Below are 25,099 nucleotides of genomic sequence, written 5' to 3' on the forward strand. Positions count from 1 at the left end.
GTTTGTTATTTTGGCCTTGCCCCCTCTTGAAGCTTTTATCCTCCCACACTTGTATAATAAATTAACTTGTTTTTGATATTGAGTTGCCTTTGGTCTTTGTTAAAGCCCTTGGGTTGGGAATTGCACCTTGCTGCCTCCACACATCACACCATATTTATTCTGTTACTTGTCCCCTAAACCCTAGACTAGCTGGGGACGTAACAGTATATTATATTTCTCTCAAATCCTCGTTAATGTACATACTGACTTCACCCTGTGCTGCAAGATACATCAGTTTTACATTCTTAGTTTAACAGCTTGAATAAAGTCTAAAAATGTATAATAAACGTAGCCTTTTCTTTCCTTTTACTTTGTTGTGCCATTTTTCCATGAACACTAACCTTCGTGCGAAATATTAAAGCATATGTAACGTTTCCCTGTTGACGTAAAACACTCCCATTGTGCAGCTCTTCTATCAGGAGTCGATTCAAAATTGAGCTTGCGTGTATATAATGTGCGCGTCCGGTGTGCGACCCCCTTTAGAAGTGTTTTTGTTCTGATGGAGAAGGGTATGACAGTCTGATGGCACTGACAACACAGGATGGAAAAACCATTAGTTATTTTACCTTGTTTTTGTAAACGGCGTGTCTCTCAATCAGCTCCCTAGTTCAGTAGTCAGGGCACCGATCAGGCAATCAGCCACATTCACTTTCATACTGATTCACGACCTAGGGAACTAGGGAGCTGATCAAGACGCAGGGTTAGTATTTGCATGTTCAAGTTGTAAACACCGAATCTGTACTTCCGCCTATGTCAAGCGTGACCTTTTCAACGTAATTGCGTATTACGTGACGTCACGAACGCTCATCCCAGAACAGAGCAAGGAGAACATTTGTGCTTATAAAACTTTTTAAAAAAAAATTAAAATGACTGATCGTTTCGCTAGATAAGACCCTTATTCATCGTCTGGTATAGTTTAAAGCCCTTTGACGCTGCACTGAAACTGTCTTTAGGACCTTGAACCGTCTGGTGCCCATTCAAGCCCATTGTATGGAGAAAAATCCTGAAATGTTTTCATCAAAAACCTTAATTTCTTTTCGACTGAAGAAAGAAGGACATGGACATCTTGGATGACATGGGGGTGAGTAAATTATAAGCAAAAGTTTATTTAAAAGTGAACTAATCCTTTAAATAATTTTCAATTTTTTTCAGAAAATGAGCACTGGTTTCACTAGATAAGACACTTATTTCTGGGATTGTTTTGAACAATATGAAGCTGCAGTGAAACTAATTTTGACCTTCAACCGTTTGGTGCCCATTCAAGTCTACTATAAGGAGAATAATCCTGGAATGTTTTCATCAAAAACTTTAATTTCTTTTCAACTGAAAAAAGAAAGACATGGACATCTTGGATGACATGGGGGTGAGTAAATTATCAGGAAAAGTTTATTTAAAAGTATGTATTAATCCTTTAATGTTAACAACATCAGCATTGCGTGACTGTATTTAGTGTGTATTAGCGTTACCTGTAGATTTCAATTTCTGTAGCCACTCCACGGTCCAAAGTCTTTTGCTTTTTGACTACAGGTGAATCTCCAGTTGTCACTGATGATTGTCATTTGGACCTTTCTGGATTACAATCCGCCATCAAAATGATAAGTTTAATTATTTCAGCTGCTGTGAGAAAAGGCTGTAAATGATCCGCTGAATGAACAGCATCCTCACATGATAAAGCCGTCTAGCCTGGACTCTTTCCTTTCTGTTTACAGACATGACATAATGACGCAAAGAAACTGCTGCATGCTCAAATTTCCCGCAGAAATCCACCAGGTTGCTCTTATTATAAAACATCAATATTCTGGTGGCGCTGCTCTGCGGCGACACAGACACAGACACGTGTACTGCTGTTTTGTTTGTTAGTTAGTTTTAAATTCTTTTTAAGGAAATAGGTCTGAATGGCGGCGTGCGTCTTGGGACTTTTTCTGTTGGCGATGCTGCTTACGTGTGAACTTTTTTCCACTTGTATAACTAGTGGCAATAGGGCGCTGGTTTATTCGAGGGAGGCGCTTCTGTCTCTACGCTATTGTGGATATGGATATGCATCAGACCAGCCCCGATCGTTTACTAAAAATCTACCTGAGGACATAATAGCTTCACGTCATCAGCGATTGCGAAAAAGAAGCCGGAGACGAGGTGCACGACAGCGGCTGCGAAGAAGAGGTAATCGACCCCCATTGCCATCTATGATCCTGAGCAACGCTAGGTCGCTGAAAAATAAGATGGATGAACTTCGAGTCTTAACAAAGGGATGCTTTGAGTACCGTGAGTCCTGTATCATGCTTTTCACTGAGACTTGGTTACACCCAGAGATCCCTGACGGTCTTGTTGAAATAGACGGGTTTTCACACATTCCCTCTGATAGGAGTGCGCTGTCGGGAAAAAGCAAAGGGGGTGGGCTCTGCCTGTACATAAACGACAAGTGGTGCAGACAGCACTCAGTTCGGGAGAAAATTTGTAACTCTGATGTCGAGCTGTTATGTGCAAGTCTCAGGCCATTTTATCTACCACGCATGTTCGGCAACATCCTGTAAGTTGACATTTGTGCTGGCTACTGTATACAGGCCACCAGGGCACCATACTGACTTTATCAAAGAATTTGCTGAGTTTCTATCAGAGTTAGTACTGGCTGCGGATAAAGTCCTTGTTGTTGGTGATTTTAATATCCATGTAGATAATAATAAAGACGCATTTGGATTGGCATTTGCAGATATTTTAAACTCTATTGGAGTTAGACAACACGTGTCAGGACCCACTCATTGTCGTAATCATACCCTAGATCTAATACTGTCGCATGGAATAGATATTGATGCTGTTGAAATTCTACAGCAGAGCGATGATATATCAGATCATTATTTAGTCTCGTGTATAATACAATTAGCCAAGGCTACAAAACCACCACCCAGCCATAAATATTGTAGAACAATCACGTATGCCACTAAAGATTGCTTTATAAATAATCTCCCCGAGCAGTTTCATCGCCTTAGTATACCTGACAACTTAGAAGAACTCGATGCTGCAACAGAAACTATTGGCTCTCTCTTTTCCAGCACATTAGATGCAGTCGCTCCTTTACGTCTAAAGAAGATTAAGGAAACTAATCCAACGCCGTGGTATGATGAGCACACTCGGGCTCTAAAACGAGCTGTTAGAAAAGCTGAACGTAGTTGGAAGAAAACAAAACTAGAAGTTTTTCGCCTTTCGTGGAAAGAAAAAATGATTGAGTACAGAACAGCCATAAGAAATGCTAGATCTACTTATTTTTCAAATCTCTTAATAGAAAACAAACATAATCCTAGGTATTTATTTGACACAGTGGCTAAATTAACTAGAAACAGAGATTCAACTGCTGACGTTTCCATAGAGCACAGCAGTAATGACTTTATGAACTTCTTTACTTGCAAGATTGATAATATTAGAGAGAAAATTATAAACATGCAACCGTCTACAGTTTCTCTTCAGACAGTGCACTGTAGTGTCCCTGAGGTAAAACTAGAATCATTCGCCGCTATAGGAGAGGAAGAATTATCTAAACTTATCAAATCATCAAAATCAACGACATGTATGTTAGACCCAATGCAGACTAAACTACTGAAAGAAATGCTTCCAGAGGTCGTAGGTCCACTTCTTGATATAATTAATTCATCTTTAACACTAGGACACGTGCCAAAAACCTTTAAGCAGGCTATTATCAAACCTCTTATTAAAAAACCTCAACTAGATCCGAGAGATTTAGTAAATTACAGGCCAATCTCGAATCTACCTTTTCTGTCAAAGATACTAGAAAAGGCAGTTTCAACACAACTGTGTTCCTTTTTAGAAAGAAATGGAATCTGTGAGGATTTCCAGTCAGGATTTAGACCATACCATAGTACTGAGACTGCTCTCGTTAGAGTTACAAACGATCTACTCCTATCATCCAATCGTGGCTGTATTTCTCTATTAGTGTTATTAGATCTCAGTGCTGCTTTTGACACTATCGATCATAACATTCTTTTAAAAAGACTTGAAAACTATATTGGCATTAGTGGAATTGCTTTGGCATGGTTCAAATCATACTTATCTGACCGTTATCTGTGGTAGTTAATGAAGAGATGTCGTATCGATCACAGGTTAAATATGGGGTACCACAAGGCTCAGTATTAGGACCGTTGCTTTTCACTCTGTACATGCTGCCCTTAGGAGAGATAATTAGGAAGCATGGTGTTAGTTTTCACTGCTACGCTGACGATACTCAGCTCTATATTTCCTCGTGCCCTGACGAAACCTACAAATTCACAAAACTAACAGAATGCATAGCTGACATTAAAAACTGGATGACAAGAAATTTCTTATTATTAAATTCAGAAAAAACTGATATCCTAATCTTTGGACCAAAAACTTCCTCACGAAAAAACCTTGAATACTCTCTAACACTTGACGGGTGCTCCATTAAACCTTCGTCCTCAGTTAGGAACCTGGGTGTGCTCTTTGATACAAATCTTTCATTTGAAAGTCATGTTTCTAGTATCTGTAAAACCGCCTTCTTCCATCTAAAAAAATATATCTAAATTACGACATATGCTCTCAATGACAAATGCGGAACAGTTGGTTCATGCATTGATGACCTCAAGACTAGATTATTGTAACGCTCTACTGGGTGGTTGTTCTGCTCGGCTTTTAAACAAACTACAGTTGGTCCAAAATGCGGCAGCTAGAGTTCTTACTAGAACCAGAAAGTATGACCATATTAGCCCAGTTCTGTCAACATTACATTGGCTCCCTATTAAACATCGTATAGATTTTAAAATCTTGCTACTTACTTATAAAGCTCTAAATGGTTTAGCTCCCCAGTACCTAAGTGAGCTCTTAATGCATTATAGTCCTTCACGTTTATTGCGATCTCAGAATTTAGGCCAGTTGATAATACCCAGAATATCAAAATCAACTGAAGGCGGCAGATCCTTTTCCTATTTAGCACTTAAACTCTGGAACAATCTTCCTAGCATTGTTCGGGAAGCAGACACACTCTGTCAGTTTAAATCTAGACTAAAAACACATCTCTTTGCTCTTGCATACACAACACATTATCAATACATTAACATTTTTCAAATCCGTTAAAGGATTGTTACGCTGCAATAATTAGGTCGGCCGGAACCGAGAACATTTCCTATAACACTAGATATACCTGTACATCAGAATAAGAATGGCATCTACGCTAATATCTGTCTCTCTGCTTATCCTGAGGTTTGCCGGGTGCTGGATCCAGGCCGTATCCAGATCAGATGGAGAACCTGCGTCTGGACCTGACTACAACGTAGCCCAGGAGACAATGGGCCTAAAGATCCAATTCTGGCTGCATCTATAATTCAGATTTTTAATCCCTGTATCCGCTTACATATATTTATATATAATCGATTTTTAATCTCTATAATAAAAATGTACAATTCAGATTTTGATCTCCATATACATTAACATATATATATCTTCCAAGGGGTTTTTTCCCTCCTAGGACTTTTTTCCCAGTGCTAGCACGCTGGGTTTTTCTCCTAGGGGGTTTTTTCCACCCCTGGAAGTCAGCCGACATTGGCTTAATGTAGCACCATCTTGTATATGTTACATATTACCACGCTTGTTTGTACAGTTTTAACCACTTCCCTTTTTTTCTGTGCTTCTAATATGTAAAGCTGCTTTGAAACAATTACCAATTGTAAAAGCGCTATATAAATAAATTTGACTTGACTTGACATCCTCATCTGTTCTGTCTATGTACCCCCCAACGGTAAACAAGTGGCAGACTGTGTCCAAGAACAATTACAGTGCACCCCAAATGCTCCTGTTTTTATTATTGGAGATTTTAACCATTGTTGTTTGAATACTGCACTTCCAGGTTTTGAACAGTACATTAAATGTGATACCAGGAAGAACAGGACTTTGGACAAATGTTATGGGAATTTAAAGCATGCATATACAGCCGTAGCTAAACCGCCCTTGTCCAACTCCGACCATAATACAGTTCATCTGATCCCTACATATAAGACAGCTCTAAAGAGCTGCAAACCTTTGGTTAAGACTATTAATGTATGGTCAGAGGACAGTATAGAAACATTGAAAGGTTTTTTAAGTACGCATTGGGACATTTTCTCTAAGGAGTCAAGCTTGGATGACGCCACAGAAACTACTACAGAATATATAAAATCCTGTGTTGATTCTGTGATCCCAAAACGGAAAATAAAAATCTACCCCAACAACAAACCTTATATCACAAAGGAGGTGAAGGACTGTATCAACAGGAAAAAGCTGGCATTTAAGACCAAAGATCATTTACAACTTAAAACTGTTCAAAAAGAGTTGAACGAGAAACTTAAAGCAGCAAAGGAACACCACAGGGAGTCCATGGAGGAAAAGCTGCGAACTATGAACTCTAAAAAATGTTGGGACTCAATGAAAACGGCTGCCAATATGAAACTACTAAGAAATCTTTGCATGTTGTAGATGAACTGGAAAAAGCAAATGAGTTAAATTATTTTTATAAGAGGTTTGACAATCATGATTTTTCGGCAGAATGTAATATAGTGCTTGATAGCATTGTTATTGATGAGGCTGATAGGTTGGAGATTGACTTTAAATCTGTCAACAAGGTCCTCAGGCTGATTAATATTAATAAGGCTACAGGTCCGGATGGCATCTCTGCCTTTCTATTAAGATCATGTGCAGATGAATTGACACCTGCCTGGTGCCCCATTTTTCAGAGGTCCCTGCACTCTCATACTGTACCAACACAATGGAAAAAGGCAATCATTACACCTGTTCCCAAGAAATCCTGTCCACAGGAGAACAACGATTTTAGACCTATTGCCTTAACTTCTGTGGTGATGAAGTGTATGGAAAAGCTCATTATGAACAAATTACAGCCTGATGTAGTCCTACAGCTGGATCCCTACCAGTTCGCTTATAAACACCAGAGAGGCCCTAATGATGCAATTAACAGTATAGTGCATTTAGTAAGTAAACATCTTGGGAATCCTAAGGCTTATGCCAGACTGCTGTTTGTAGATTTTACGTCGGCCTTCAACACTCTGCAGCCTCATGTTCTTCTGAAAACATTGCAGCGGATGAATGTCAACCCCTTTATTATTAGATGGATCCACTCATTTTTGACAAATCGCAGCCAACAAGTCAGGGTGAACAGGACATTGTCTGAACCTGTGACCATTAGCACTGGTGCTCCTCAGGGGTGCGTCAGTTCCCCTGTACTGTTCACACTGTATACTAATGAATGTACATGTAGTACCGCTGACAATTACATGATTAAGTTTTCTGACGATACAGCCATTTTGGGTCTCATGTTGGATACATCAGACCTAGTTGCATATAAACAGGAGGTCCAGAATTTTGTTCAGTGGTGCGATAAGCATTCTCTCACCATTAACACTAAGAAAACAGTGGAGATGGTATTTGACCCTAAATCCATTGGAGACCACTTACCAGTGGCCATTAATGATCAGTATATAGTTCAGGTTGACTCCTATAGATATCTGGGCATATATATTGATAACAAATTGACATGGAGTGCTCAGGTAGAAAACATCTGTTGTAGGGTTCAACAACGACTATATTTTTTACGTAGATTAAGGGCCTTTGGCGTTAATCAGAAAGTGTTGCTTATTTTCTATCATGCTGTAATTGAGAGCCTTTTGCGGTATGGCATTTCAGCCTGGTTTGGTAACCTTAGTGTACAGCTGAAAGCCCAGATCACACGGCTAACACAGACAGCCATGAAAATTATGGGAGTTAGACAGCATCCTACACTTCAGGCTGTCTATAATGAAATTATTATTAGACAAGCCCAGAAAATAATCTCAGATCCAAGTCATGTCCTCCACCCTGAGTACCAGCTTCTTCCCTCGGGAAGACGTTTTAGAGTCCCTCAGTGCAGGCTTCACCGTTTTAAGAACTCCTTTGTCCCCTTGTCTATTAAAGCTTTAAATGACAAGTCAGTGAGAGGTCTGCCCCTATAGTGCCCCTTTGTCAAGATGTTCATGTATATTTTAGGAATTTGACTGATTAGAGGTGTGTCGTAAGATGAGCAGTGTGCAATTGGTTGGTCGATGATAATTGTGAGTTAATCACAGATACTGTGTGTATATGTATGTATTGTAATGTTTGTATGTATGTATTAAGTTATTTATTTAAGCAGTCACTGGTTTGGCATGTTATTATTCCTTCGGGATAATAAAGTTTATCTAATCTAATCTAATCTAAAACATTATTACAAGCTTACTGTTGTGGATCGAGCTAAGATAAGAAAATAGTTTTGAACACTGGCTGGATATACTTGCTCAAATTGATTTTGGATAATTTTACCAAAAAAAAGTTACGGACTGCAGCTTTAAAGACAAAAAATTCTTTAAATTACAGCTCTAAACTGTTATTTTAAAATGTCTAGGTAAAAAAAAAAACTTTTTTTAGCAATATATTCATTTCTATTTTTTTTTTTTTTAAACTTTCTTTTTATTGTAATTTAGAATTTTTTTACAGAACATCCCCTATCCCAACATTCAAACCCCTTACATCTGAGGGAAAGAAAAAAAAAAGAAAAAAAAGAAAAAAAAAAGAGAATTAAAATAATAATAATGTTACAAAAAAAAAAAAAAAAAAAAAATTGACTGTCATCAATGCCTTTTCTTTGCAGAGGACACTTTTTGTACAAAAGGTTACAGGAGTAGGTTACATTTGTTACATTAACTTGACAAACAAGTCTCTATGACCCATCTTATTTACATTATCTAAATACAATGTAATACTTGTAATACTACAAAAATATATCCATCTTCATTTGTAGGCATGCAGTCATTTTTTCCATTATATAGACCTGTTTCAGTTTCTGAGTCCACTGAACCAAACTTGGAGGTTCTTCTTCCTTCCAATGCACTGTTATCATTTTTGTTTGCAATCAATAACAATATTTGTAGTACATATCTCTTTTCCTCATACTTTTTTTTGGACAATGCTCCCAACAAACATACCACTGGATCTAGAGGTATCTCTACCTCTAGTATCTTATTTATTTCTTTTTTAACACTTTTCCAAAATTCCCCAAAAATGTGCGTATGATCTCCTATATTACCACATTTTCTCCAACACAATGCTACAGATGGTTCTTTCACAAATGCAGAGATCACATAAGGTGTGTTGAAATATCTAATTTTTACTTTCCAATCAAATTCTTTCCATAATTGACTATTAATACCTTTATGGCATCCCTTACATAATTCTTCCCATATATCATCTTCAATTATAGTGTTTAGTTCCAATTCCCATTTTCCTTTAATATCTCCTGTGTCTTGTATAATATTAGTTATTAGCTTTTTATATAAATGAGAAACATGTCTTTTAGTTGGAAATTGTTTTTCTGCAATATTAATAAAGTATTCTTCTACTTTGTTTGGTTTTTTCATGAGCAGGTCTTTCTCTTTATGACTTCTGATATAATGTCTTATCTGGAAATACCTATACATATCTTTAGATGGAATACTAAATTGTTCTTGAAGTTGTGAAAAGGATTTAAGTTCATTTCCACTGAATAATTGGTTTATTGTTCTAAGACCTTTATCAACCCATGTTCTAAATACACTGTCCCATACAGAAGGTAGAAATTCAATATTACCTACTATAGGCATGGGCCTAGAAATAGATTCTGGACCTCCAAACATTTTTTTAATTTTTGTCCAGATTTTTAGAGTATGTTTTATCCATTCATTTTCAGTTTTAATTTTAGGGCCTGATTTTATGTTTATAAAAGGTAGAATGGACAATGGTGTCTCTTTGACTGAACTTCTATTTCAACCCATCCTGATTCTTTGTCATTTTTAATCCAGGCCACTATTGCAGTTAACTGGGCTGCCCAGTAGTAATATTTTAAATTTGGTAAACCTAGACCTCCTTTCTCCTTTGGTAAAAGTAGAGTTTTAAATTTTATCCTAGGTTTCTTTTTCTGCCATACGAATTTACTAATTAATTTATCTAGCATATAAAAAACCGTAATGGGTACATTTTCAGAATTAGAATTAGAATATACTTTATTGTCCCATTGCTGAGAAATTCATCTTGGACAGCCATGACAAAGCCAGTACAACATTAACACACATAAACAGTACAAGCATAAAAAAAATTGCTAAAACCACAAGCCTGATAAAACAACAACATACCCTACCTATTCTTTAATTTAAGCAATTCCCTATTATATAATTTAACTGCAGTTGGCACAAAATAATTTTTGTAGCGATTTGATTTGCACTCCAAAATCCTCAATCTTCTCCCGGAGGGCAACATCTTAAAATCCTCATGTAAAATGTGAGTCTCATCAACAACAATTTTCTTAGCTTGTCTTAAAATAGATATCTCATACAGCTCTTGTAAAGATTGTTTCTCCTCACACCCGACAATTTTTTGAGCCATATGGACAAGACGTACGAGTTTTGATTTTACTTGGACAGTCAGGTTTCCATACCATGCTGTTATTCCATATCTTATCAGACTTTCACAAACAGACTGATAAACAAAAATAAAATCTTCTGGTTTACCCCAAACATTTTTAACCTTCGCCAGAAATATAGCCTTTGCTGCAATGTAGAACACAGACTATTAATGTGGGAGGACCAACATAAAGAACTGTCTATATAAACACCCAAATATTTGTATGATGAAACCTGTTCAATAATATTTCCATGTATTATCACAGGGCTATGGTCCCCCACAGATCTGGGGTCAAAGATCATCTCAACAGTCTTTTTTTCCATTTAAAATCAAGAAATTGTCACACCAACCAACAAACCTCAAAACTTCATCAAAATACTGCAGAGGTGTGGTGTTCCTCTATTTATCGGGAGGGATTGGACCAAAAAAAGAAATCTGGGTAGTAGGTTCATTCTTATCACCTCAATTCTGCCTAGTAGTGAGAGAGGAAGAATCTCCCACCTAACTATATCATTCTGTATTTGTTTTATTAGTTTTTTGTAGTTTGCTTCAAAATGCTGGCTGGAATTGGGCGGAAGAATAATTCCTTAATATCTAAAACCTTGCTTAGACCAATGAAATGAGACCTGTTCATTTAACTGGGATGGCCAAACACCAGAAATCATCATTGCTTCAGATTTATTTTTGTTAATTTTATATCCTGAGACTAGTCCATACTCCTGCAAACATTGCATAAGTGGAGGAATGGAATGAGATGGATTTTCTATAAAGAGCAATATATCATCCGCGAACAGTGATATTTTATGAACTGACTTCCCTTCATCCTCCATTCCTTGAATTCTTGCATTTTGACATATAGCTTCTGCTAATGGTTCAATGCTCAATGCGAAGAGGACGGGAGACAATAAGTCACCCTGTCTCACACCTCTTTCTACCCCAAAAAATTTGGAACATTGGCCATTCACCCTTATTCTCGATTTTGATTCTTTGTATAATAGGTTAATCCACATTACAGATTTCTCTCCGAAACTCATTTCCATCAGTGTTTGTTCCAAAAATAGCCAATCAACTCTATCGAATGCTTTCTCAGCATCAAGGCTGAGAAGCATTGCATTCCTGCTATTGATTGTAAATTTAAAGCCCTTCTCACATTGTTAGTAGTTCCTTGACGGCCTTGAATAAATCCAGTTTGATCTGGTTTTATAACTTTAATATATTTTTGAATTCGTTTAGCCATGATAGATGTTAGCATTTTATAATCCACACATAAAAGACTGATTGGGCGATAGCTAGTACATTGTATGGGGTCTTTACCTTCTTTATGCAATACTGAAATTATGGCTTCAGACCATGATTTTGGTGGGTCTCCTGACTGTAATGCATAATTATATACTTTACATAGTATTGGGGAAAGATCATTCATAAAAACTTTGTAATACTCTCCTGAAAATCCATCTGTTCCTGGTGCCTTGTTATTTTTTAGATTACTAATTGTTTCTTTAATTTCATCTTCTGTTATAGGATCTGTTAATTTACAAGCTTCCTCAATCGATAATTTGTGTCAAATTAAGAGGTTTCAAAAATTACATAATTTTTTCTTTTTTACATTCCTGGTTTTGGCCTCTATATAACTGTTGATAATATTCAGCAAAAGCGTCTGATATTGCTTTGGGATGGGTCTCAATGTTTTTCGTTACAGGATGTCTAATCTTAGGAACTATGTGACTAGCTTGATCTTTCCTGAGTTGAAAAGCCATAAGTCTGCTAGCTTTATTTCCCATTTCATAGTATTTTCTTTTTATGCATCTAAGGGCTCCTTCTGCTTTGTATGTCAGTATTTCATCTAATTTGTTTCTAATCTCTTTTAACTCCTTTAATGTATCCTCTTTTTAATTTTTTTTATGTTCCCTATCTAGCCTCTTTATTTCATTTTCATATTCTTGTTGTTCTGAGTTTCTTTGTTTCTTTATTCTAGACCCAATAGATATTATTTTTCCCCGTATTGTGGCTTTTCCTGCCTCCCACAGTATTGAGGGGGAGACATTACCATCATTAATAGAAAAATATTCCTTCAATGCATCATGTATTTCTTGTTTAGTTTGGGGAATTGTTAACATCGAAACATTTAATCTCGAATATCGAAACTGTTTGTCTAACCCTAAATTGATTTTCATGATAACTGAACATGATTTATGATCCGAGATGGTGACTGGCTCAATTATGCATTCTCTTACTTTATGTAAGTCTTATTTTGATATACAAAAGTAGTCTATCCTCGAATAGCTCCCATGCACTTTAGACAGGAATGTAAAATCTCTTTCCTTAGGGTGTGCATGTCGCCAGACATCCACTAAACCCATTTCTTTCATCAGGTTTGACATTTCCTTGGACATTTTAGATGGAGGCTTTGGCTTTGCTATTACAGGTGATCTATCTAATTTAGCATTTCAATATGCAGTTAAAATCCCCTCCAATAAGCAAAATCCCTTCACTTTTATCTGCCACTAGTGCTGCTATTTTTTAAAGAAGAGAGGGCAGTCTTCATTTGGGGCGTAAATGTTTACAATTGTTATTTTTATGCCTCTAATTGTTCCTACCACCATAACATACCGACCCTCCTTGTCTTGGAAAGTTTTTTTCATTATTATAGCACACTGTTTTACTAAACAGAATAGCCACTCTTTTTTTCTTATTTCTAACGATGAAACTATACACTTGGTCTACCCATTCTCTTTTTAGCTTCAAATGTTCCATCTCAGATAAATGTGTTTCTTGGAGTAATATTACCGCGCTTTGCCATTTTTTTTAACTGTCCAAAAATCTTTTTCCTTTTTACTGGGTTATTACTTCCATTTATATTGTAACTAATGAAATTCAAAGAAGCCATACCCTTTGTATAGTATTATTTATATATTCCTCGTTTGTATTGATCCTGTATAGTGACAGAAAGGGGGGTTAAAAAAAAAAAAATAATAATAATAATAATAATAATAAAAAAGTAGAAAGAAAAGGGCTCCCTCATTAACCTTGAACTGAATGAGAACTTCCATCTGTCCCATTAGACACAGCTTTCGAACATTTTCCGAGTCTAATCCTAGATGGTACTGTGGCAGAGAGGTGTGGCCTGTCCTCTCCGGGGAAAACATTGCACACAGTGCTGTTAAGACCCCTATAACCATATTGCACATGCATAAAAGAGGTCTAATTGAGTGCGTTTCACTCATTTACCGTACAGATCTAGCATCCGTCTGAACTTTTAACATAACACTTATATGAACTTATGGCAACATAACTTTTAACGATTCTCATAGTGGTATAGCAACGCTTATATTTCTATGTTCTATTGGTAGAAGTAGGAAACTAACCATCCCGAATTTACTTCAGTCTTGGAAAGAATTCAAACTATTTTCTTATTTTGAAATACTTTACACTTCCTCTTGAATCAGAGCCTTAATGTCACTGTATCGACAGTAGTGTGTCTCGTCTTCTCTTGCTCCCTGGCCTTTCTTTCAGCTCTTCTTCAATTATCTCCCTCTCTCCACAGCGTACCTCAATGTCCAGCTCTTTCAGCTTTGTTATTGCATCCGTCAGCGACACGAATGTTTTCTCTCCGGTGTTGAGCTTCAGCCGGGTATATGCATTTTGCCTGTATTCCCTTCTTTCGTAGCTGTTTGATGACTTCGTAGACTTTTGCTCTTTTCTTCTGAAGGTCAGGAGAGTAGTCTTGGTCGAAGAATATTCGCTTTTCTTGGAAGTGAATCTGACCTTGGCTCCATGCTTGCCTGATGATCGGGTCCTTTACTGCTGCATCCAGGAATCTTACAATGATCGACCTAGGGGGAGCCATTGGGTCCACCGGTTTTGACGTTAGTGAGCGATGTGCCCTCTCGATATTGATGTCCATTCCTTTTGGTAGTTTAAGTAGGTCATTCAGCAACTTTTTCACAAATCCTGCTGTATCTTTTCCTTCACTTCCTTCTGGTATCTGGTATATTCTCATGTTGTTACGCCTCATTCTATTTTCAAGTTCAATCGCACTTTGCGGTAAGGTCCATATCACGTTGAAGCAGGTACCTTAGCGCCCTCTGGTGTCGCATTGTTTTATCTTCCACGGTACTTATTCTCTCTTCATTTAATTGATCTTTTATATCTTTTACTGTTTGTGCCACTCTTTCAAGGGATATCTTAGTGTGATTGTGTCCTTGATTTTCTTTACAGAGTTTCTTTAATTCCTCCAGCACTTCTTGATCTTGCTGACCTTCCTTACTAGCATTGCCTGTGCTAGTTGGACTGTGTTCTCAGTTTATCTTCTTTTTCCCTTTTATTTTCTTGTTTGCTACCCGTTTTTTGTCTCGAAGTTGAACTCATTTCACCGGTGAACAACTACTTTTTCTTTATTGACTGGAAATTATCGTTGCCACTTTCTTTTTGATCTTTTTGACGGAGCTCTATTTTATGCTGCTTACTCGGTCATCGTGCCACCGGAAGTCAATATATTCATTTCTAAAAGTAGTAAACATGTATTTTAGGTTAAATTAAAATAAATAATTTAATTATAATTAAATTAAAATTATATAAAATAAAATTAATTCTCACCATCATTTAAGTGAGCCTAAACCTGCAGCTCAACAATAATTAGAACAGAAATTGAATTATTTTCTGTAAATAAAAGTTGCAGTCACTTAAGTGAGTCAAGCATGTGATCAGCTAAAGAACATACTAATAGTTGTAATTAGTGCTGGGCGGTATACCGGGTCATACCGAATACCGGTATTTATTTTTGTTATGATATGAATTTTGATGATACCGCAATACCGGTATGTGCCGCTTAACCAAAGTTCAGAATGCGGCACAGCGTCACTGTTTGTGAGGGTCCTGTTTGACTGAGCCGTTTGAGCACAGCTGAGATCGCATCACAGCCTATGGTAAGTAGGCTCTAGTAGAAATCACCCCCTAAAGCCTCACTCACTATTCCCTACGTTATACACATATGTTCACGTGAAAGAGTGAATAAAAACGAGTGAGTGAATTCGGACAGCCGTTGTGTGTACATCGGCTGTACACTCGTTATTGCGGTGCAATGTGAGATTGAATGAGTGCACTCAACAATGTCTACTATGGTTTCGGACACCACTGCAAATGGCTGTCACCTTAAATAATGCCCTATTTGAGGTTATAGGGGTGATTTCGTAGTCAGCCCTTGATAACTGCGGAGAATTCAAACTACACGCGGCGCGCGAGATAGAGCGCCATGATGAGATTAACAACATTCTCCACATGGATTAAGTTTTTAGGGACCCATTTCATATACTCTAGTGCTATAAACATGAACCAGCAGCATGTATGCACACATTTCATTACGTCTTCTTCAAATGAAATGTAACGTTATGCAAAGGACACTGAACTGCATTGTCTGATCACGACCTCGATGACACGATGGGTTGTTCTGCTACACAGAAGACGATGTAAGTTGATAGACTGACAATTCATAGAAGAAAGGGCAACAATTTTACTGCTTTTTTCTCTCTGTGTTAAACTAACGTGTGTCATTTGTTCAGAGACTGTAGTGCTCTTAAATGTACTGAAAATATCCTTAGTTTAAATGTTCTTCTGCGTTTCTCCCTCGTTTTGGCAGTTTGTTGTCAGCACTAGTTGTAATAAAAATATTAAAAAGTATTAAGATTTATTATATGATATAACCATTTGTTATTTTTATATTACAGAACAACAGTAAGATTACAATACTAACATTCATGAATGTCTTTATTTCTTGTTTTCAAACATTAAATCATTGAGCTTTTATTTTGACGGAAAACCACAGGGAGATCCGGGAAGATGTTTTTCTTTGACAACAGATTTATAAACTACACTCTCAGATGTTTGGTGCACGTTGCGTTCCTAAATGCAAATGATAAGTGACTCAAACACACAGCACTTGCAGAGCAGCATTTTCTGCGAATCGAAGATGAAAGCGGTTTACTCTATGCAGTGCGTCAGACTATATATTTCTATAATTACTTCAAAACCATTGCGATTTGATGATCACACTAAGATGCATCACATTCTAACATTTATGCATTGTCAAAATTCATAAAAAGTTACCAGGCAACTGGTGAATAAGCATTTTAGCACTGATTATTACACACATTTGGCACTTTGAACCCTGGCGATCATGTGTCTTGCAAATGGTGCTGCAAACTCACGCAGCTCTGTCAGAAGCAATCTGTGCATGAAATAAAGGTATTAGAAAGGTAACATTTTGCAGTTTATTAACTAATTCTTAGGGCCATTTTGAAATTTCGATCATCAGACAGTTGCCAGCCACCTCACTTCATCTTTTTCGATAGGAGAAAAAGTTTCAGGGGTTCATCCTACACACACACACACACACACACACACACACACACGACTGACTGCTTGCACCAACAGAGGGGGAGGGGTCGTGTTACTACGCTGCACACAGTCTGGAGGATTCCTGCATTTTGCGTCTTTGATGCGTCATAAAACAGCTCATACCGCAGGAACGGTATCATGTAAAAATGTAGTGGTTTTGAAACAGTGACGTTTTCAAACGTATACCTTGAAACCGGTAACCGGCCCATGCCTACTCCTGAGTCTAGCTGAACTGGTGCATTGATATAATGTCTAATAACCCCGCCTAAGAAGCAATAGAAGGGTTAAATTAATTCACACCAGCTGCAGAAAGAAAGGAAGTGTGAACTTTAACCACATTTAACAGTACATTAGCAACATGCTACCGAAACATTTAGAAAGACAATTTACAAATATCACTAAAAATATCATGATATCATGGATCATGTCAGTTATTATTGCTCCATCTGCCATTTTTCGCTGTTGTTCTTGCTTGCTTACCTAGTCTGTTGATTCACCTGTGCAGATCCAGACGTTACTGGCTGCCCTTGTGCAATGCCTTTCATAATGTTGGGAACATGGGCTGGCATATGCAAATATTGGGGCGTAACAGTCGGTATTATGTTGAGATTTGCCTGTTCTTCGGAGGTCTTTTAAACAAATGAGATTTATATAAGGAGGAGGAAATAATGGAGTTTGAGACTCACTGCATGTCATTTCCATGTAATGAACTCTTGTTATTTGACTATGCCAAGATAAATTACATTTTTCATTCGAGGGCACCTTTAATTCAATTTGAGCTAAATTGACCTGTGTACAAAGTGCTTCTCTGTGCTTCCTTTTAACATGAGTGTTTTCTCTCAAACTTACATCCTCTGTGTCCTTCACTCGTAGGATCTGCTCTCGTAAATCCTGCAGGTCATTGAATGTGGACTGTGCTGTGATTGAGTACACAAGAGCAAAGCCCTGACCGTTCTTCATGTACAGGTCTCTCATGGCTGTGAACTGCTCCTAGAAAAGAGAAAGAAAACACCATAATGGAAAAAAGCACAGAATAAATACACAAAAAAAAAATCCTTTTCACAACACAAAAGTGTTTCATCTATATAAATGTTCCATTCACAGTAACTGCATTTCTTTTTGTTTATTTTAATACATTTGGCTGTTATTTAATCCAAATGATCTTAATGGTTATTCAATTAATCATTTGGTGCATCTATATATTTCTATATAGATACAGATTCTATAGATATAGTTTCTACTTTGTTTGCAATTTCAGATACGGATAACCAAATGTAATGAATTCTTTTTACATTACAAGCGATTTATCTTAGATTATAACCTGTAGCCTGTGCAACTAATTATTTCAGCAACAAGGGTGATTTGAAACCTGTATCTTGCATTGTTTGCTATTCAGTGAACTCATTGTTATAGTACTAATTTGAAAGAAGATCATACTGTTGTGTTTCAGTGATTAAATAAAATGTTCTCATTACATATCACAATGATCTTGTTTTTTGAAAGTGATTATGAAGAATGAAAATATGTAAATGAGATCAGGTTTTGAAAGAATGACTAGCAGTGTTACAAGTGTGATCAGTTTGGATTTTTATTCGAAGAGTTTTGAAAATGTACATCTTACATGTGAAATAGTACCAAAGCGAATAAAAAAAAAACTGTAGGTCCTTAGACAACTAAAAACAAACAAATATGCAAACAAACAATAAATAAGTTACAATATGGAGTTAATTGTGGAGGGCTTTCACTGTGTGGTTGAGTTATAAAACAAATCCTCTTCAGAGTTCTGTTTGTGTATGAGTAAACGAGCGAAGAACACTATTTGAAGCTACTATGCTTGTCTGTGTTCTGCTCGGAGTGTGTGGAAAGATAATATACTTTCAGTAGCGAATTCAAGTTCTTTTGCAGCTTATTGCGCTTTTAATTTTTTTTTTTAATATCAAGCACTTCCCGCTCTTTTTCATCCATGTTTCTTTATTAATAACTTCAAACAACCCACAGAAAGCTGCACAAATCATCATACAGACATAAATACAACATTCTGGAGTCGGAAGTATCGCCGGTGATACCACCTCAGTTTTTTTCTTACCAGTATGAAAGAGACTAAAAATACTGTCAATTTCATCCATCGTCTTGTCATTAAGAAAAATGAGGGGAAATCGCCAAGTGATACGGTGGGCAAGTGATAACCGGTGTTGCTGCTGAACACCGGTAACACCGTTGATCGCAGCAAGCCTAATATGTGTAAGTTAAATAATAATCACACAACTGTTACTCCTGTTTCTCAGAGTATTGGCATGATTGCAAATGTGATACTTACTGATCTGATTGAAGTCCAATAAACAAGCTGATATTAAGTGAATTTTAGCCACAGTACTACTGCTTTTTTTCTCTATTTTGCGAAAATAGTTTCAAACAAAGCTACACCAGAACTGTTGCGCATCTCGAAGCAACTGTGGTTCCTGAATGAATCAGCGTTTTGAACGACTGAATGAATGACTCGCACATTAAGATTTACCGCCACCTACTGGTGGTTTTATTTTCATATTTACACTTTACATGATTGTTTTTACTTAAGTTTTTTTTATTTACACATTTCTAAATTCAAAAAATTATATTTAAAAAAATTCATACAACATTATTTACCCATGAGCTTCATTAAGCAGTCTATGTAAATGTCTAAATAATACCACTTCAGATGGAGCTTCTGTGCCACTTCTGCAGACCTGCCAACATGTATGCATTTTGCTTAGCAGGTACGCATTTTGACCTCAATGTACGCCGATACGTTTTGTCACTCTATACTATGCCAAAACCCGGTGACTCCTCCGTCCACGCGTAGTACTCAAATCCAGCAAAAGGAAGAGTTTGACCAGTCGTAGCGCTGGGCTCATTTCCCAAATAGCAAGCGGGGATGATTGACATATGCGTACAGCCTATCAATAAAAAGAGACTGCAAATCGAAATCCCGCTCGATCCTCCTTCCGCTCCCTGTGACTGAATTCTCAAGCAAGGACAGCACAGTAGACACGGTACTTGTGTCCTTCAGGTAAACGGGTATAAAATGCTCAAGTAATGTTGAACAACAAATCTAAATAAAATTGGAATCGCTATATGGCTTAGTGATTATGAAAATGTTGTGATGTGTGACTGAAAAGCGTGAGTCTGGAGAAACAGGCGTTTATTTATTTATTCTCAGTGTTGAGAAACACAGCCTAAATGTGTTGCGTTATTGTGTTAATATTAACTAAAGTACCTAATTATGTTACATCGCCTACTTATTTTGTATGAAAACTAGCACATTAGTTATGCATTTAAAAGTACAGTTGTCTCAGTGCTGCGCGAGCTCTCATCTACACGAACGCGCGCGCACACACACACGGGAAGATCATTGTAAAATGAAAATTGCCGTGCTTGGTTTAAAATTTGTTCTTGCTTATGTTATTTTTTGTCAGAAAACATTTTGAATTATCCATCCGTGTTTTTAAGATTCAGTAAATGACGGACGCTTTAGTTAATACAACCACTCGTTATATGTCGGACTAACTTCATGATATTCTTGAATACTCAATATGTTTTGTTCATATTGGTCCTTTCTATTAATTGTCAACTGTTTTCTATAAATATGTTTGTATTGGCAAACCTTTATTCAGCGAATGTTTGTCTTGTTTATAAGACAGCACGTTACAAATAGAAACCCCTTTTTTATTTGGGATTTAGTATCATATTTGGATACTGGAATAATAAATTATTTAAAAATGAATCACATGTAAACTCTTTGTTTACTGTCTAAGGGTTTCTTAATTTTAGACTAGTTTTCATTACAAAACCTGTATAAAATACTTGGCTTTCAAGTTAGTTGTATGTAAACAAACTACTTGAAATTGCAAACAATTTTTTTTTTTAGTCCATATTAAATATATGAATGCGATTCACTTGTGGTTGTCAGTTTGTATAAGCACACATTATGCAATGCAATATTAATCATGAATTAAAAAAAATGCTTTTGAGCAGGTGTGACATTTTTAATTGTGTCAAATTAAAAAAACTTGAACAGTCAAAATTAGATGTTTAAAAATGTGTATGTGCTTTGTGTATTGTATTCTCAAAAATGTAAAAAAAAAAAAAATATGACAAGAGCTCCTAAATAAAAATATTACCGTAGATCCGTGAGAGGTAGGAATGTTCAGATGCGCTGCATCACAGAAATACATTATATTTTAAAGTATATTAAAATAGAAAACCATTATTGGGTTAGGGACTTGAGACTTTTAAAAACATTAGTAATGCGTCCAATCTTTTGACTGGTACTTTAATTTAACATAGGCCTATACAAAATTTTCTTCACAAGATGTGCAATAATACATGCATGCATGCATGCGATCACAAAAATCATGTTTTTTTTTGTCAAGAGTGGACATTAATCCTGTTATCAGCATGATCACAGAGGGTATTTTCACATAGCCTACCTGACTGAAAGGGCTCATTATGCGGGTCATTATACAGGTCATTATGCGGATCTTTTGTCTTCTCATGTGTGAATCACAGCATTATTCATGAAGATTCACACCTCCACGCACACTGTTTCGCTTGACAAAAAGTGTCTTACAAAATCTAAATAAATATATTGCTTTATATGAATGAGTAGGCAGGATAATTTTTACATAATTTTGAGGCAAAAACTCTAGTCTACAACCTCCAATACTCAGAAGTCTTGTGAATATATTATATATATATATATATATTTTTTTTTTTTTTTATATATAAATAAATAAAAAACATTAGTGGCCTTATTTCAGTGACTTAAGTGTTTTGTTTTTTCAATAACCACGCATAAACGTTATTCCTTCAAAAAAAAAAAAAAAAAAAAAAAATATTATGGTATCCTGGTTTGTGCTGAATGCAATGTAATGACACTTTTTCCATTAATATGTTTATGAACAACTGAAAAGAGCACAAATGTCAGGGCATGTCAAAACTTCTCCAGGGCCCCAAAACGGCCTCAGACTCCAGAGGGTTAAAAGGTCTCTGTGGCAAAAGAGAAAGTACCCGGTGAAATGTTTCAAAATGTCTCTTGGATTTGAAGTGACGCTTGTATGATCAAGAATATTCCAATATACAAATAAGCTTTCCTTTGATTCCTCCATCCTCATTTTCTTTCCAGCCTTCCCTCACATCCTAAGGGGGGGTGGAGCTGAGACGCAAAAAAAGGAAACGAGGATGCACAAATTAGAAATGAAAAACACCCACTCTTTCACTTGTTTCATTATTGGATGAATCTGTGTTTTTCACATCCTCTCCCAAGAGAAAATTGTGATTTTGCACTCTGACAAGAAAATAAACGGAAAAGACAACATTTGCTTCAAGTAAAAAAACAAAACAAAAAACATTTATTCACACAAGGAATGGGCATTGACGCAAATTTCACAATTGGATCTGATTTCGATTCAGAAGCGTGCGATTTGATTTTGATTTGATTACCTTCAATTCAATATTGATTAATTTGAGGCCTATCAAGTACAGTACATGGCAAAGTAGCCCCGCCTCCACACAGGCTCAGAGATCCAATTGGTCAACTTACTGAAGTAAACGCTGCACAATATCGCTTTTTACAACGTCGGCATTATCAAACAGTTGCTAATAATGTGTTGCTAATGTTAAACCATGTTCCCGTTCGTGGGTCAGAGAGCCGTTTTCTAAAACTCAGTATCCTTAGAAATGCTTTGAACACCTTAGAACGTCAGTGGAGAAAGGCATATAGTTCATCTTAACATCGTTATATATCATACACCCGCTATATTGCTAAAACTACCCGATTTTTTACAGAAAAATATACTGGGATGGCTCCTTGAGACTCTCCTAATGATATGCTAAAGCCCGCTGGCATGTTGACGTGATTGGTTACAAGGTAGTTTGTGACGTCACAAACACAAGCGATTTCAAACAGTGTTTTTGAAACCATCTTTACACACTGCAGTTTTAAATAGAAAATACTTAGCAATAGTGTTGACTTTTGAATTTGCACATGGTTTGTCTTAAAGCAGGGGTTCTCAACCTTTTGCAACTCATGGCCCACCAATGACTGTTTAAAAGCATTCCGAGGACCACCTTTCCAAATATGATAGTATGAACAAAGAACAAGCGGCAACCTCCCCCTTTCTCTCGTGAAGCCAATACGTAAGTAACTTAAACTGCGATTCATCGACTGGCCGCTAGGGACAGGCTCCAAAAGAGAGCAGAATCTCATAGAGTCCCATGTTAAATTGTTTATAGCAGAAAAAAACATGTTTACAAGTTACTGCTATTTTTGCCCTTCATGACAACTCTGAGGGGGGTGATTTTTTTTTATAACTTATCCATTTAAATTATATTAAGCCTTAAAAGTTCTGCATAATTAAGGGCGTGGTCACTTGAGTGACAGGTAGATCACGCTGCTGTCTGTGAGCCGTCATGTTACTTCAGCTGTCGCTGAATTTGGCATCTCAGCCGTTTTTGTGCTTTTTTTCTCGATTATTTTATACAATTATAAAATATGGCTTGCTGCATAATATTCAAGACTGATGTGTCTGTGTAGATGTGCATGCATGCGGAAGAAACAGAACACACGTTGTTGGATCGTGGCATTGGCTGAAAGTTTTGGTTGTGAGATCTACAATGACAATGGCGGGAGGATATCAAAATCTGACAATATACTTCGGACACAGGCTCATTTGTTTGTTAGATACGATCATATACAGTTTTACAAGATAAAGGCTGTTCAGATTGTCATTGTTCTTCAAGAAAGCATGCAGAGAGCAGATCATTCAGAAGAAATGTGACATGTTTTTTTGTTTTGCAATGGACACTCATATTTTACCCAAGTGCCACAGATTGGATTCATCTCGCGATCTCTATTTCATTAAAGGTAAGTCCCATTTGATTTTCCATGTTGTTATTTGCACATCCAGATCGTATCTAAGATAGATATATAGCTCCTTTGCCTGCTAACATGGTCACGTCAAGCTAGACGGGCGTGGTTTCAGCAACCAGTAATATCAGCTCAAACCACCTCCCCAAATTAATTAATTAATTTTTAACAAATTAATTAATAATAACCATCCATGCTAAAATACCTGTAACACTCTCTCTCTCTCTCTCTCTCTCTCTATATATATATATATATATAGTACAGACCAAAAGTTTGGACCCACTAAGATGTTTTTAAAAGAAGTTTCATCTGCTCACCAAGGCTACATTTATTTAATTAAAAATACAGTAAAAAAACAGTAATATTGTGAAATATTATTACAATTTAAAATAACTGTACTATTTAAATATATTTGACAAAGTAATTTATTCCTGTGATGCAAAGCTGAATTTTCAGCATCGTTGCTCCAGTCTTCAGTGTCGCATGATCCTTCAGAAATCATTCTAATATGCTGATCTGCTGCTCAAGAAACATTTATGATTATTTTCAATGTTGAAAACAGTTGTGTACCTCATTCCTTGATGAATAGAAAGTTCAAAAGAACAGCATTTATCTGAAATACAAAGCTTCTGTAGCATTATACACTACTGTTCAAAAGTTTGGGGTCAGTAATTTTTTTTTTTTTTTTTTTGAAAAGAAATTAAAGAAATGAATACTTTTATTCAGCAATTGCATTAAATCAATCAAAAGTGGCAGTAAAGACATTTATAATTAAATTTCAGATAAACACTGTTCTTTTGAACTTTCTATTCATCAAATAATCCTGAAAAAAAATATTGTACACAAATATTTTGTACAATTGTACACATTAAATGTTTCTTGAGCAGCAGATCAGCATAATAGAATGATTTCTGAAGGATCATGTGACACTGAAGACTGGAGTAATGATGCTGAAAATTCAGCTTTGCCATAACAGGAATAAATTACTTTGTGAAATATATTCAAATAGAAAACACTTATTTTAAATTGTAATAATATTTCAAAATATTACTGTTTTTACTGTATTTTTAATTAAATAAATGTAGCCTTGGTGAGCAGACGAAACTTATTTTAAAAACATTAAAAATCTTAGTGGTTCCAAACTTTTGGTCTGTACTAATATAATATATATATATATATATATATATATATATATATATATATATATATATATATATATATATATATATATATATATATATATATACATATATATACATATATATACATACACACACACACACACAGGGTGCGATTTGTGAAAAAACA

At 36.3% G+C, this 25,099-nt stretch overlaps 1 protein-coding gene across 7 annotated transcripts in view; it reads right to left on the reverse strand.

Annotated features, from left to right (window-relative positions):
- Positions 1–25,099, reverse strand: part of rap1ab (RAP1A, member of RAS oncogene family b) — a 134,567-nt gene that overhangs the window by 34,582 nt on the left and 74,886 nt on the right. For 6 of the 7 annotated variants that reach the window (XM_067388507.1, XM_067388510.1, XM_067388504.1 and 3 more), the window contains one exon: positions 17,737–17,877. In XM_067388507.1, the coding sequence (XP_067244608.1) occupies positions 17,737–17,877 (141 nt within the window). Of the gene's footprint in view, positions 1–17,367; positions 17,517–17,736; positions 17,878–25,099 lie in introns of all 7 variants that reach the window. The other variant, XM_067388511.1, reaches the window with a different exon arrangement.

Source organism: Chanodichthys erythropterus, chromosome 6 (genome assembly GCF_024489055.1).
Source record: "Chanodichthys erythropterus isolate Z2021 chromosome 6, ASM2448905v1, whole genome shotgun sequence".
In the NCBI taxonomy this organism is placed as follows: domain Eukaryota; kingdom Metazoa; phylum Chordata; class Actinopteri; order Cypriniformes; family Xenocyprididae; genus Chanodichthys; species Chanodichthys erythropterus.